The sequence below is a fragment of the Pygocentrus nattereri genome, chromosome 19 (genome assembly GCF_015220715.1).
Source record: "Pygocentrus nattereri isolate fPygNat1 chromosome 19, fPygNat1.pri, whole genome shotgun sequence".
NCBI classification, from domain to species: domain Eukaryota; kingdom Metazoa; phylum Chordata; class Actinopteri; order Characiformes; family Serrasalmidae; genus Pygocentrus; species Pygocentrus nattereri.
The window spans coordinates 37,003,238-37,018,679 of NC_051229.1; the positions used below are offsets into that span (position 1 = coordinate 37,003,238).

Genomic DNA, 15,442 nt, shown 5'->3' on the forward strand with positions numbered 1-15,442 from the left:
GTCAAATATACACAAACATATGAATAAACAACCTGAAGTTGGTACTAAATAGAGCAGCAATGTTAAAGTATTGCATATCAAGGAGTCGGTTTCGGTTAAACGGTACTGTGCAAAAGGCAAAGACCACACTTCATGTACAACTTCTAGAAACCTACAGAAAAAAAAATGAGGCTCCTAACAACCACCTGGAAGACCTGGTAGACACCAACACTGCCCCCATCAGATAAGCAGCACTTAAAGCTTAGAGAGAGGAGAAAATCAAGCTGCTTCAAATCTGAAGATTTTTCTGTCCATCCTTCCACTGTGAGAAGATGACTCAGTGCTCTGGGTCTGAAAGGATGTGTAGCTGTTAAGAAGAACCTCACTGAGAAAAGGAGCTGAACGAGGCGACCAATCAGAGCAGAGCTCAATAACTTAAAGGCACAGTGACAAAAGTGACCGACTACTTTTAAGAGGTAAAGATAGTTGTGTAAAATTGGTGTGTAGGAAAAAAATAAAATCAACGTAGACAATGAGATGTAAGTCATTCAGAGCTGTTTGGTGTGAAATGGCTCAGATGTCTTTACAGTGGTGGTGATAGGAACCAGGGGTCGCCATGACTGCAACACAAATATAGACATTTTATTTACTATCCAGAACCACCAGAGAACCTACACGAGTCATCTGAGTTTTATATGCAATGTTGATGATGGAAAATAGTGGAAAATCTGAAATAATAAATTTTCTTTGAGGATTATTTTGCCTTACATGTACCTCTTGACCATGAAGAGATTAAAAAATAGCCAGAAATAAATGTCATAGCACAATGTTTCAGGCATGGTCTCATGTATTTGTTAGTATTTCATGTAATAACATTCTGTGAGGGAGCTTTTGGAGGTCGACATTTGGTTCCTATCACCACCATTGTAAATGGTTCTGACTGGGTAGGTTTATCTAGAACAGAGCATTTCACACCAAACCACTCTGGATGACTCTGTTTACATCTTAATGACTGAATTTTGCAGACATTTGGAAACACTGGCAGAGATCCCCTTTAAGCTTGGTTGTAATGTTGTGGATTCATGGCACTTCTTTAAGGGGACCTCCACCCATTTTTCAAAACTTCTACACAATTAAATGGTTAAGATGTAAACAAATTCATTCCAGGTGGTTTGGGGTGAAACGCTCTGTTCTAGATAAATCTACCAAGTCTGAATTGTTCACAGCGGTGGTGATAGGAACCAGACGTCCACCTCTAAAATCTCCTACATGAAAGTTCCTACATGAAATGTTTATGAATTCACTGCCTGATGCCTGAGACACTCTGAGACAGAATGTTTTGCCTTAAATATATTTCAAATCTATTCATTGTGGAGGGATACATTTGGGACACCGTGAGACAAAATAGTCCCCAAAGGAAACCCTGGTTCCTATCACCACCACTGTAAATGAGTCTCTACAACCAAGCATATCACACCAAACCACCCTGGTTGAGTCCGCTTACATCTCAAACACTGAAGTTGCAGAAATTTGGAAAAATTGGTGGAATTCTCCTTTAATGTGATGGCCCCTGTGCTTGCGTGCGGGGGAGGGTTTAATCTAACAGACAGTGTCTAAATCTCGTCAGATAAATAGTACCTCAGGTCATGTCACCCCACTTGTACTTTAAAATCTATTAAAATCCAGTCTGCTGCCCTTTTGTCTCAGCCATCTGCCTGCATTGTAATTCCCAGTTTGAGAGACTGGGGGTACCCTTTCCCCATCCAGCTGGAAAACTTCATTTTTTGGAGCTGCTGCATCACGCAGGCTGTTAGAGACGCTTATGAGAGATTATATCCATATTTTTGGGCGATAGCTGTAAAAGCGCCTCTAAACTGAAGCCTATTAGGGCTCATTACGCGACAAAAACACACACAATGAAGAGCGGACAACTGAGACCGTTCGGCTAATGTTAACATTCCGCGATGGAAAGTTCGTGTGTCACTTAAAAAGGATTTAAAACTGGGATAAATGGTGGAATAATGCTGCGAAAACCGTATCTGTTCCACCACAGAGGGGATGATGAGACCACTGACTCTGGAGCGGAGACTGCAGGGTGAGTACGAAGCTGAAATTAGCTTCATTTTTGGATTTTCTCCGTTCCACCTTAAAAAGCCGCAGCGGTTACATTCTGGCGCCTGAGTCGCCAGAACGGAACCGTTGCAGCACTTAAGGTGGAACGGGAAAGTTAGCTTTAGCATGCAAATGCTACCGAGAGCCGCTCGGTCACTTTGTTTGTGGTATCCAAGAGGACGACGGAGGAGCTGTGAGAGAAGTGGATAAACTCTGAATTAGCACAAGATGCGCTTTTCAGCAGCGTTTAATGATTTATACGGCAAAAAGCGGACATTCTGTAGAAGAAAAGGAAGAAAGGGAGGGTTTAAACGGTTTATACGCGATAACAAAGTTCTTCACAGAGCCCGCACACAAAATTAAAGGGACACTCCACCGATTTTTCAGAATTTTTGCCCAATTTAATGGATGTAAACAAAGTCATTCAGAGGGGTTTGATAGGTGTGGAATGCTGCGTTTTAGAGAAACGTACAGAGACAGACGTCCACCTATAAAAGCTCCCTTTCAGCAAGTTATTATTACATGAAATGGCATTTTTTTCCATACTTACCAATATTTCACCATCAGGTAAAGACCCAGAGATTCCCGTTTCCCCATCACCACCACTGTAAACATGTCCGAGTGTCTAAAACCGTTTCACAGCAAAGTACTCGATTTTACATCTCATTTATGTGAATTTAGCAGAAACTTTGCTAAATCGGTGGAATTGCCCTTTAAGCCAACATTGGGTCATGTGTTCCACTGCAGTAAACTTTAATGTTATACATTATTATGTAATGGTTTGGCATCACCATTTTCAATAATATTAAACCAGCGTTGTTGCTATTTGTTGTTAGAATATTTTGATAATGTTAAGCCAAAAACATTTAAGCCAAAAACATAACAATCCGTTTTCAGTCATGGAAAGAGCTGTAAATAGTTCCACAATATTTGAGAAAGCTGAATGAATTTATGAAAAAAATTATATTTAAACGCAGTCCCCAAATTATTCTTCTTCAAGGATTATTATTATTCAATAACCATTGCTCATAATTGCTTGTGATTTCAGTGTGAATAGTGAATAAACCATCACTTTCTGTTCATAACAGTTTAATCCACACTGTATAGATTATTGTTGAATAACGTGTGTGTGTGTGTGTGTGTAGATCGGACTGCAGCAAAATGTCCGGCAGTAGCGGTAAGTACAGTTTCTGCTCATTTTTAAATTGGATTATGCATGTCAGTCATGTGTATATTGCAGTAATCAGCTTGAAGCCACAACTTGTTTTTATGCTTTCAGCGCTTTCTATAATCCTCCCCCTTCCCCGCCTCTGCCTCTTTGTGATTAGCTGACCTCATGGCAGGCTTGGGTCAGGAGCCCCCGCTGGTCACCATGCACCTGCTGGCCAACCCTGGAGACTCTCTCCTCCTGCAGCACACCCTGGACCGCCTCCTCAAGTGGGTGTGCCCAGGCCTGCGCCTCTTCCACGTGTCCGAGCGCGCCTGTCCGGTGCGTGACTACACCCTGCCGCCTGTGGCCGGCTACCCGTCGTTGGCAGTCACCCTCTTCCTGCACGAGTCATACGGAGAGGAGCGGATCCTCCGGGTTTTGGATTTCCTCCAGTGTCCGCCGTGGCAGTACCACCACACGGAGAGCTGCGGGAGCAGGGCAGGGCAGGGCGTCCATATCAGCTCTGCCAGCTCGCCCTCCAACGCCCTGCTGCGGCCCTACCTGCTGCCCAGCCGGGACTTCTACAGCTTGGGCGCGGGCATGCCGGTGTGGGGGGTGCGGCCGGTGCACTGCGGAGGGGAGGTGGTACGGCTGACGCTGCACAGCAGCTACGACAACTTTGAGGACGCCGTGCGGCTCTACGAGACGGTGCTGCGGATGCGGGCTGAGGAGCAGAAGGCCGGGTTCTGCTGGTTCACCCTGCTGACCGAGAGGGGGCTCAGTCTGCAGCTCGCCCTCAAACAGCTCTCGCCCGGGGTCAGGGTGGAGCCGTGCCACTCCGCCGTGCTGCAGTTCAGGGTGGGCGAGATTGGGCAACTGGTTCCTCTTCTGCCCAACCCCTGCTCGCCAATCAGCACCACCCGCTGGCAGACTGAGGACCTGGATGGCAACAAGATCCTCTTTCAGGTAAGCTTTGGGAATTTCCATCCAGAAAGCTCACTGAAAGCTCTTATCAGGCCAGGGAGCGAGATCAATAGGCACCTTTTCACAAGAAACAGAAGGTGAATAAAACCAGTTTTACATTGCAAAGAATGATATCAAGTGAAATCGTCATAAACGTAGTTAATAAATCTAATATTTCTCGTTATGAGATTGTTGGAAGAACGTTATAAGATTATTCAACCTGTTTCTGCATATTTTCACTTGTTTTAAGTCATTTTATCTGTTTCAAAAAATAATGTTGAAAATTTTGCTTATTTCCAGAAATGATGCTTAAAACAAGTAAAATGATCTGCCAATGGAACAAGACACTTTCACAAGATAAAATTACTTAAAGCATTTAAAAAATGTCTACAAGTAAGTTAAATAGACGACAGCTCATCTGCTGCTGCGCAGTTTGTGTTGGTCATCCTCTGGTCTTTCATCAGTGGTCACAGGATGCTGCCCACAGGACGCTGTTGGCTGGATATGATTGGTTGGTGGACTGTTCTCAGTCCAGCAGTGACACTGAGGTTTTTTAAAAACTCCAGCAGCACTGCTGTGTCTGATCTGCTCAGACCAGCACAACACACACTAACACACCACCACCACGTCAGTGTTGCTGCAGTGCTGTGAATGATCCACCACCCAAACAGTACCTGCTCTGTGAGGGTCCATGCGGGTCCTGACCACTGAAGAACAGGGTAACAGAGTATCAGAGAAACAGATGGACTACAGTCTGTAACTGTAGAACTACAAAGTGCTTCTATACGGTCAGTGGAGCTGATAAAGTGGACCGTGAGTCTAGAAACAAGAAGATGGTTTTAATGAAATCAGTCAGGTGAATAGCTAACTTTATCTCCCCTAACTAACCCAGTCTTTATACAGTCAAAATACTGTGAAAAACACCTCATATTACAGCATATTATTTGTATATCAGCTAACCCACCGAAACATAAAATTTGGGGCATTTTTCTGGGTCAATTACAATTGCAGTTATAAAATATTTACCTGTGACAGTCACACATGCCATATGTTGTTATTGTCATGAGACCCTGGGCTGCTAGGATATGCCATGGTTCGACGTTCGACGTAATTCATTTGACATCTTTATGAATTTGGGTCATTTCTGATCAAAAATTTACCCAGCGCCTGCTAAATTTTGTATGTTTTTAATTATAGAGGTCTTGAAAACAAGTTGCACCTCAGAAACCTTTTCAGAAATGGTCAGTCTGGAGTGTCTCTGAGCCAAAGGTGCAATCATTTTGATGGCGATTCATTCTGTTGGTTATTATGAGTAAAAATAAACAGCTTAAGGTGGACGTGTTTTTATTGGTTTCCTGTCCTCTTGGTTTCAGGCTCAGTTCTAAAACTCTGATTCACAGCAAGACAGGCTTCATTTTTAATTACAAACTGAGCTGCATATTTAATATCAGATACTTTTAATACTCAAAATCAATGTAAACTGAAAGCCCTTTGTTTAATATATGAGGCTAAAGGCAGAGATGTAGTATAACAGTAGTGAGTGGGGTTTGGGTGATTTTAGAGCGGGATCTCTGGCTGATGGACGGTCACAGATGGATGATGAGGCGGAGTCTGATGAGTGATCTGATGTGTGAATCATGTCACTGTTTTAACCCTTTGTTGGACTATGAAGGCCAAACAGCAGAGCAACAATATCAGGATTTTGGGTGATTTTCCGACAAAAATTACTCAGTGATGCTGACGTCACAGCTCGATGATGTCATGCTTGCTTGTTAGGGGCGGGTCTGCTGAATGTCCTGAAAGGTGGATCATGTTTGTATCTTAAACCGTTGTGAAGTTAGGTTGACTAGAAACGAGCTACCGTCTCTGGGTCCCAAGGGCTCACAGAGCTGGCTGGTGTACCTTGTGCTGTAAGTGTTTTAGTTTTTGTATATTTGATTCATTACATCTACTTTTCATCCGTTACTTCACAAAGATAATTACAGTGTTGAAAGCTACTCTGATGATTCCGTTGAATGTCACGCTACTAGACTGAACTGAACCGCCTATAAATGTTTGTATATCATCACATACTGTTCCAGTCATCATCGCTCTTAGTGCCCCCAGAATCTGCCTCAAAGGCCTGTTTGGCCCACCGACTTGTTTTTGCGAACATAAAACCATCATGTTGAAAGGATGCGAGCAGAACCCCAAACAGCCTCTCCACTCAGATGTAAATACGCAGTCTTGTGGGTAGTGGGGGTTTATGGTGAACGGCTCACCAGACCGAGGCCGCTGTGGTTTTTCGTGCCGGGCTGAGCTGCCAAGAGCGATCCTGAGTGGCTGAGAAGACCCAGAAGGTTGGACAACAAGCTGTAATTACTCAGCGGGCTGCAGCGGGTCTGCTGGGATGAACGTCGATTCCCCTCCATTCTGTCTCATCAAAGAGTTCCAGGATGGAAAAAGCGGGGGGAAGATTCTCTGGAAATGCACCAACTCGCAGACCACCATAGAACCCGAGACTCTGCAGAAAGCATGAAAAATGTATGAAAGTGCATTTCAGGACGGATTCTTGCCGCAGACCTCGACCACTGGGAGGTTCTATTAATGAGTTTTTAGTTTTGCTCCAGACACCCGAACCCTGATTTACTAAAAGCTCATCTAAAGTGAACTTCAAGTGTAATAATAAGATTCATGGCTGCTTTTTTCCTTTGATTTTAAGAAGACACACATGTTTAACCCTTTATGGTCACTGCAAAAAAAAGTGACTGTTATATTGTTAATCGCAGGCGCCAGAGCAGTGGAGCGTGTGCACCCCCACTTTTATTTGAGGGGAGTAAATATACACATTTGCTCCACTGGTTTTTAGTCAAATGAAAGTTTGAATGCCAGTGGAAATGAGTTTAGCACATGCTTAGATTTTTCATATAATTTCTTTTTGCCTCCCGTAAAGCAAAGCTGTCAAGTGAGAAGATCCTCCACATGTGCGATGCCTCACGTATAGCTGAGATATTTAAACAGGAAGGCGCAATAAAACGGAGAAGAGATTGTTCATTTGAAGGCCCATTTCTGACCGCTAGAGGAGAACTGAAATCAGCTAGAGGAGAACTGAAATCAGCTAGAGGAGAACTGAATTCAGCTAGAGGAGAACTGAATTCAGCTAGAGGAGAACTGAATTCAGCTAGAGGAGAACTGAATTCAGCTAGAGGAGAACTGAATTCAGCTAGAGGAGAACTGAATTCAGCTAGAGGAGAACTGAATTCAGCTAGAGGAGAACTGAAATCAGCTAGAGGAGAACTGAAATCAGCTAGAGGAGAACTGAATTCAGCTAGAGGAGAACTGAATTCAGCTAGAGGAGAACTGAAATCAGCTAGAGGAGAACTGAATTCAGCTAGAGGAGAACTGAATTCAGCTAGAGGAGAACTGAATTCAGCTAGAGGAGAACTGAAATCAGCTAGAGGAGAACTGAAATCAGCTAGAGGAGAACTGAAATCAGCTAGAGGAGAACTGAATTCAGCTAGAGGAGAACTGAAATCAGCTAGAGGAGAACTGAAATCAGCTAGAGGAGAACTGAATTCAGCTAGAGGAGAACTGAATTCAGCTAGAGGAGAAAAAAATCAGCTAGAGGAGAAAAAATTTCAGCTAGAGGGGAAATAATTTCAGCTAGATATTCACACTAACTGTAAGTACCAGTGACTGACCCAGTACTATTACAGACCTACTCCGATTGGCTGACTGTACATTCAATTTACATTACTTAACAAATTACATTTATGTTCAGTTTACGCTCCGTACAGACGGCTTTTAATAAAAAGATGACAAAATATACAGGACCAGTGATGGGAACCAGACGTCCACCTCTGAAAGCTCCCTCACAGGTAGTTACTACGTGAAATGGTTATGAATTCACTGACTAATGTCTGTGTTTTAAGGTGCTTGAGGGTAGTTTTAAGATATGGTTTTGACCTTTAAGTAAAGTCATGATGGATTTTGACTTAATATGAATAATTTTTCTTTTTTGAGGGTTAAATTTCATTTGGTTGTGTTAGTTGAGCTCCTGCTTAACTGTTGCTCTCACTTTGGAGCTTCAGCATTTTACTTTAGACCAAAAAGTGAAGAAAGGCCATTCCTGTACTGACCGACATGGTAGAGACCAAGAAGTTCCACTGCCGCTCTCAGTATCTGAGTACTTTTCTTGACCTTCTGAGTAGCGAAAAGTCTTTATTTGTCTGAATTAACAGGGTTTTTTACTGGAGCATGGGCTGCTACCCTCACCTCTGTCTGTCGCTCTCACTGTTTAAAGGGTTAACGCTCACCTCTCTTTTGCAGGTTAAAGGAGCAGCGCAGCCGCCAAGACTCTTCACCTCAGCCTTCCCCCTCAGCTGCCCCAGCCTGCCGCCGCGATCGCTGCTGAAGTGCCCGGTGCCCACCCAGCTCCACTCGGCCATTCCCGGCTCCTTCAGCAAGCTGTCCCAGCTGAAGGAACGCGCTCTGACCAAGCTGCCTTCAGACTGCTGCCCTGGAGTCCAGAGACTAGGAGGAGAGAGTCTGGGATCGGGCAGCGCCTGCAGCACCCCTCCAGGGAGTTCCTGCTATTCCTCCCAGCGCAGCAGCCCCGCCGCCCTGTCCGTCAACCCCTCCATCACCCGCCTTCTCCTGGAGGAACCGGAGGAAGAGGAGGAGCCGGAGACCAACGTGGATACGGGGCGAGCCGTCAGCCCCCAGGTTCAGAGACCTGCCGCTGTAGGGGCATCGGCTCTGGAGACGCTGGCCAGGGACCTGCAGCACGGCCTGGCAGAGGCACCGAGGAGTCCGCCAGAGCCGGCAGCACAGCCTCTGGAGCCTGCAGAACAAGTGGACGAGTTCTTCATCTGACCGAATTCCGAATGTAGAAAATACGTGTGTCTGTTTCAGACCTCTTTAGGAAACGATTCACGACATCATTAAAAGTCTTTGATCACACAGCCGGGCAACAAAGATGATTCTTCAATCTGATTTGTAGACAAAGGCCTAATCCCATTTCACCCCTCGCCCCTACCACTGAGCTCCTAGCTCTCTATTTCACGTCTAGGGTTACGGTGTCCCAGTTGTTGGTGAGATGGAGGGGTGGGGCGAAGTGTTAGGACTACATGGCCCTGAAAACTGAAGTTTTTCAGAGGCTCCAATCAGAGAGTTATGACAAAAAAAGAAAAACCAGCAAGATGGCTGAACCAAGTGACCAAAAGTGGCCACTGAAACCCACAAATACGAGAATTTTCTCTGTTAAAAAATTCCGATAACCACTGTTTTATCTTACTTAATGTCGTTTCAGTGTATTATAGTTGTTTTCTCTGTTTAATGCATAAAAATTCGCTACTAGTATGCTTATGTTTCAGTAGCTAGCTAGCTAACCTACCCATTCCACCTTAAATAGTCCAGCAGTTCTGACGCCTGAAGTGCCAGAATGTAACTGCTGCACCATTTAAGGTGGAACAGAAAAAATTCAAACAAGTACCTGGTGAATAGCCAACTTTGGCTTCGTATCACCAATTAATCAGTGGTCTTATATCCCCTCTTTGAAAGCATATGATGCCCTAAAGGTAACTTAAGCGAAGCAGCGAGGTTGTCGAACATTTCGCTTCTCTCGTATAACTGAAGTCGGGCCGGGTCGCCTTCAGAGAATGAGCTGTTAATGTTTTTGTTTGTTTTTGTTTGTTTTTTTTTTGTTTATTTGAGGGTCCCATTTCGTAGGGCAAGATTTCAACCACTACTTTTGTAACTCCGTTCCAAGGGGTTAGGGTGACACTCGAAAACAAGGGGTAGGAGTAAAAAGAAGAAATGGGACTGGGCCTAAGTGCAACTTATAAGTGACGTATAATTGAGTGAAAGGTAAGAAGTAGTTGCATTTAAACCTACTTATGTATATAGTATGTTTTTAGATTAAAGTAACATTAATGCTGGCCAGTAAACCCAAGTAGTAAATTTGCTAAATTTGCTGACCTGTGTCCTGTGGGGAGTAATGGACGTTTAACATATATTTTTCAAGATAACAAAAATAAGCAGTGCCTGAAAATGTGCTTTATGTTCATGTTAATATCTTAATGTTTGCACCAATCAGCATCAGACACTGGGCACATATTTCCAAATTTTGGCACAGTTCTCTGTTCTGAGGTCAAGATTCACTTAGATTTTTGATATTTTGTTTGTTGTAAATGGTTCTACAAAGTTCTAATTCTGCAGGTTCTATGGGTTGATTTGGTTCTCTAATAGAACTTCAAACTCAAACAACATAAACCCCAAAAATCACAACCCTGAGAAATTCTAATCGATCTTTAAATCATTTGAACAAGCATAACATAAACCCCGGGCCCTCCCTGCCCACTTTACACCAAGTTTTTATGCCTAGTTTTCGTGATTGACAAATTCTACAAAGAAGCCAAGGTACAAGTCTCCCAAATTATATAGTTATAAAACACAGGAATGCAGTAGGATCACTTCAGTATTTTTCAGCCTTGCAAGTGACAAATCTGAGCTGTATGGTCAGATCTGGTCACATACAAGCCTCATTGCTCAAATCCGATCTCTCGGCACGATGGCTCACGTTCGTTTAAGTCAGTGATTCAAATCTGTCATTAATGTGACGAACCGGCGTCCTGAAATGACCCTTATGACCACATCCTACTCAGTAACGTCACGTGACTGAATCACTGCATCATCAGCACAAACTAACGAGCAGAACGAGCTTCACTGAGAAGATCATTAACTCTGATCAGCTCTCAGCTTCATTATTAGAGCCAGACATTGGAGAAAAAGGTGAGATGAGCTGCTTTTCCACCATTTACAGGCTTTCACGTCTGTTCGCCGCTGTTGCCATGGTAACGCTGAATGATGGCGCAGGCGCAGTGGAATTAAAGCACATGAATTCCGATCTGAGCATCACATTCAGGTCACATGGCTACGAATCGGATACGTATCCGATCTAGGACCACTTATGAAAGTGGCTCAGGTTGGATTTGTGTGTCTTAAGAAAGCCAAATTTTATATATTCAATTTGTGTAATTTGGCACAATTATTAATATTATTAGACAGTAAACCAATATACACATTCTTTTTTAAAATGTTTATCTTTAGAGAGAGTTCTACCTTGGCCAAAAAATGCTTTATTATTATTAACTAATAATAATCAATAATAATCTTCCAAAATCAATGTTCTATCACCAACTTCAGGTTTACTCCACTAGAAGGAAGACGACACATTCAGCTCTGTGGACACCGTGATGTAATGGCTTTGCCAACAAAGAGGCTGAAATATAATCCCTCATTTCTCCACGTGAAGGTTACATGAGTCTAAGGTCACAAGGCCCAGTGCCAAGCGTGGGCTAGAGGGGTATAAAAGCATCGGGGTGTAATGCAGTGGAACTGCATTCTCTGGAGTGATGGAGCTCCATCCAGTACCTTTGGCATGAATTAGAGTGACCCAGAACTGACCATAGAACGTCAGTACCTGACCTCACTAATGCTCAGTCAGACCCTCACAGCAATGTTCATCATCTAGTGTAAAGCCTTCCCAGAAGAGGATGAGCAGGTGTCCACCAGCTCTTGGACTTTATAATGTTCTAGTGTTCTTTAAATTCTTGAAATGATGTAATCAGATCTAAAATCAGGACTATTATTCTGAACGGTCTGATGTACCTCGTTTAATAAACAGTATTTCTTTTGTAATTTAAAATTTGAGCATACACAATCAGTATTTAGGCACTGTACAGTCCTATGCAAAAGTTTGTGCACCCCTGGTCAAATTCCATTCATTTGAGTTTCTAAGTGTAAACAAGTGAATACGTCCTCTACAGAAACCCACAATCTGCACCTTTCAACATTTACAATTACTGTTTATTTGCTGATTTTAACATATTGGAAAAAGTTTCAGCAAACGTTTTTATATTTTAGATTAGGAAATTGTGCTATATTTAACCCTCTATTGCACGATGTTTGATCTTTGTGGGTGCATTCAGACTCTTGTTTTAATATTCGTTATGATTTTTTAAAATTAGAATTTGCAGCAATATGTTTGTTGCCTAGAAGCAACACTGTGTGACAGTGGAATGGATTTAGCCAGTCACATGCCAGGTCTGACCACATCAGGGAAAACGACTCCTGCACATGTTTTCTGTTTTTAATTATCTAATAATCAGGTCTGAACAAATAAAATCAAGGGCAATTGTACGGAAGAAATGTGAATTGAATATATATATATATATATATATATATATATATATATATATATATATATATATATATATATACATACACATCACTGTTGTTGGAACAAAACTTTGTATCTCCAAAATGCTCACTTTACAGGAGAAGGGAGAAAAAAAAACTCACTCTACTTTTAATGTAAGTCAATGGAACCAGACATTTTTCCAAGTACTTTTGGGTCGTTTCTTTTGGTCCATTCAACATGAAATTTACATGGAATATATAGGACCATAAGTATTTGTTCCAACAACAGCATATGTGTGTGTGTGTGTGTTTTTAATTGCTCCCATAATGCGTGCAGTAGAGGGTTGAGTGTGTTCTGTGTAGAACATGGTTATTTTCCTCTTAGACTGGACATTCACCTTATTGCATTCGACTGTATGTATGAAGTAATAGTGCCCACTTGATGTTTTGTCTGTTGAGAGATCATAGACCTGCGTTTTAGAAGAACTTACCTCAGTATTTTAGACACATGAAGGTTCTCTAGATTTACAGCACTAAACATTACCTTGAAATGATGTATTTAAAAATGAGCTGAAAAACAATGTATGGGTTCTTTAGTGTTTGTGAAGTGTGAGATCGTTAATGTACTTAAACTATAATGTATTACATTAACACAGCTTGGCCAAACACGCTGTACCAGTATGTGGTGTAGTTGAATAAATCTGGAAGGATTCTCAGCTTCGGGATTTGTGATTTTGAAGTTGAAGATGTGCGTCACATTTAACTTTTATTGGTCTTTTTAATCTCTCAGCTTCTACTCCCTCGTCCTTCGCCTTCATCAGTCCAGCTCCAAACTGTGTGACTATTCAAATACTGATCCAGTCAAACTGCAGCTGTTTGGTTTTCAGGGCTGCAGAATGTGGTCAGTTTGTATTTGTGAGAAACTGTATGTGGTTTTAAATTTTGTTACTACAAAACACAAGCGTTTTAAAGGGGAATCCCACCAAGTTTTCAAAAAATTTATGCATAATTCAGTCGTTTAGATGTAAAAAAATTTTAGAGAAACATTTTTAAGTCCATTCACTGGATTAAAAAAATTCAGATCTTTCACTTTTACCATCGTCAGCATTCCATATAAAACTCAGAAGACTCGTGTAGGTTCTCTGGTTGTTCTGGATAGTATATAAAACGTCTATATCTGTGTTGTAGTCGTGGCGACGTCTGGTTCCCATCACCACCAAACTACAATCAAACATCTGACACCAAACCACTCCGAATGACTCTGTTTACATCTCAACCACTGAATTCTACGGAAATTTTATAAAAATCTGTGAAATTCCCCTTTTAAAAGTAGCACCTTGGAGATGGAATCCATTTCGTATCATGTCCAGCAGAGGTCGCCATTTTTCCGTTACAAACAAGGCCCACCTGTTTCCTTCAGCAGTTCAGGAAAGGACCTCCTCCATGTGAGAGTAACAAGAATAAGCTGCACAAGGAGCCTCAGACAGCATAACAGCATTGTAACATCTGCACGTCCACATTTAAAGGTGCACACATGAGGACGAATCAGAGTCTGACAGGACTGACCGTCTAAATGAGTTACACAAACTTTGTATTGTTGCCGTCGGAAAAAAAAGTCTTATTTCCAAAATGGTAGTTTTACAGGACAAGGAAAAAAACCATTCCTAATGGAAGGTAATACAAAAAGCTTTTATCCAAGAAGGTGTAGACAGTCATGAATGTCCGTTCATAACGAAACTTACACAACTTAAAGGGTAAACTGAGTTTTCAAAATAAAAAAAAAACAAAAATGGAGATACAAGGCTTTCAGCACAACAGCAACGACACTAAATACAACTACCAAAAAACTACCAAAACTAAACACACACACACACACACACACACAAACACCACACACACACAGCAATCTCACATCACACACACACACACACACAGCAATCTCACATCACACACACACACAGCAATCTCACATCACACACACACACACACACAGCAATCTCACATCACACACACTCACACACAGCAATCTCACATCACACACACTCACACACAGCAATCTCACATCACACACACACACACACACAGCAATCTCACATCACACACACACACAGCAATCTCACATCACACACACACACAGCAATCTCACATCACACACACACACACACACACAGCACACTCACACACAGCAATCTCACAGCACACACACACACAGCAATCTCACATCACACACACACACACACAGCAATCTCACATCACACACACACACAGCAATCTCACATCACACACACACACAGCAATCTCACATCACACACACACACACACACACAGCAATCTCACATCACACACAGATCACACACAGATCACACACAGCACACTCACATCACACACACATCACACACAGATCACACACAGCACACTCACACACACACACACACACAGCAATCTCACATCACACACACACACACACACACAGCAATCTCACATCACACACAGCACACTCACAAAAGTTTGTGCACCCCTGGTCAAATTCCATTCATTTGAGTTTCTAAGTGTAAACAAGTGAATACGTCCTCTACAGAAACCCACAATCTGCACCTTTCAACATTTACAATTACTGTTTATTTGCTGATTTTAACATATTGGAAAAAGTTTCAGCAAACGTTTTTATATTTTAGATTAGGAAATTGTGCTATATTTAACCCTCTATTGCACGATGTTTGATCTTTGTGGGTGCATTCAGACTCTTGTTTTAATATTCGTTATGATTTTTTAAAATTAGAATTTGCAGCAATATGTTTGTTGCCTAGAAGCAACACTGTGTGACAGTGGAATGGATTTAGCCAGTCACATGCCAGGTCTGACCACATCAGGGAAAACGACTCCTGCACATGTTTTCTGTTTTTAATTATCTAATAATCAGGTCTGAACAAATAAAATCAAGGGCAATTGTACGGAAGAAATGTGAATTGAATATATATATATATATATATATATATATATATATATATATATATATATATATATATATATACATACACATCACTGTTGTTGGAACAA

General features: G+C 42.0%; 1 protein-coding gene across 2 annotated transcripts; it reads left to right on the top strand.

Annotated features, from left to right (window-relative positions):
• The first annotated feature begins 1,699 nt into the window (after positions 1-1,699).
• Positions 1,700-9,145, top strand: LOC108424021 (protein FAM124B). Of its 2 annotated transcripts, none has more exons than XM_017691762.2 (4): positions 1,700-2,074; positions 3,237-3,268; positions 3,371-4,207; positions 8,513-9,145. In XM_017691762.2, the coding sequence occupies exons 3-4, from the start codon at positions 3,428-3,430 to the stop codon at positions 9,056-9,058; spliced, it is 1,326 nt and encodes a 441-aa protein (XP_017547251.2). In that variant the 5' UTR covers positions 1,700-2,074; positions 3,237-3,268; positions 3,371-3,427; the 3' UTR covers positions 9,059-9,145. The 2 variants fall into 2 exon arrangements, with proteins under 2 accessions (XP_017547251.2, XP_017547250.2); XM_017691761.2 differs by having other exon boundaries at positions 3,420-4,207.
• The last annotated feature ends 6,297 nt before the right edge of the window (positions 9,146-15,442 follow it).

Coding starts and splice junctions, on each gene's coding strand:
- LOC108424021 (XM_017691761.2), top strand. CDS start 2,001: ATGCTGCGAAAACCGTATCTGTTCCACCACAGAGGGGATGATGAGACC. Junction 2,075..3,236: donor TCTGGAGCGGAGACTGCAGG/GTGAGTACGAAG, acceptor GTGTGTGTGTAG/ATCGGACTGCAGCAAAATGT. Junction 4,208..8,512: donor GCAACAAGATCCTCTTTCAG/GTAAGCTTTGGG, acceptor TCTCTTTTGCAG/GTTAAAGGAGCAGCGCAGCC.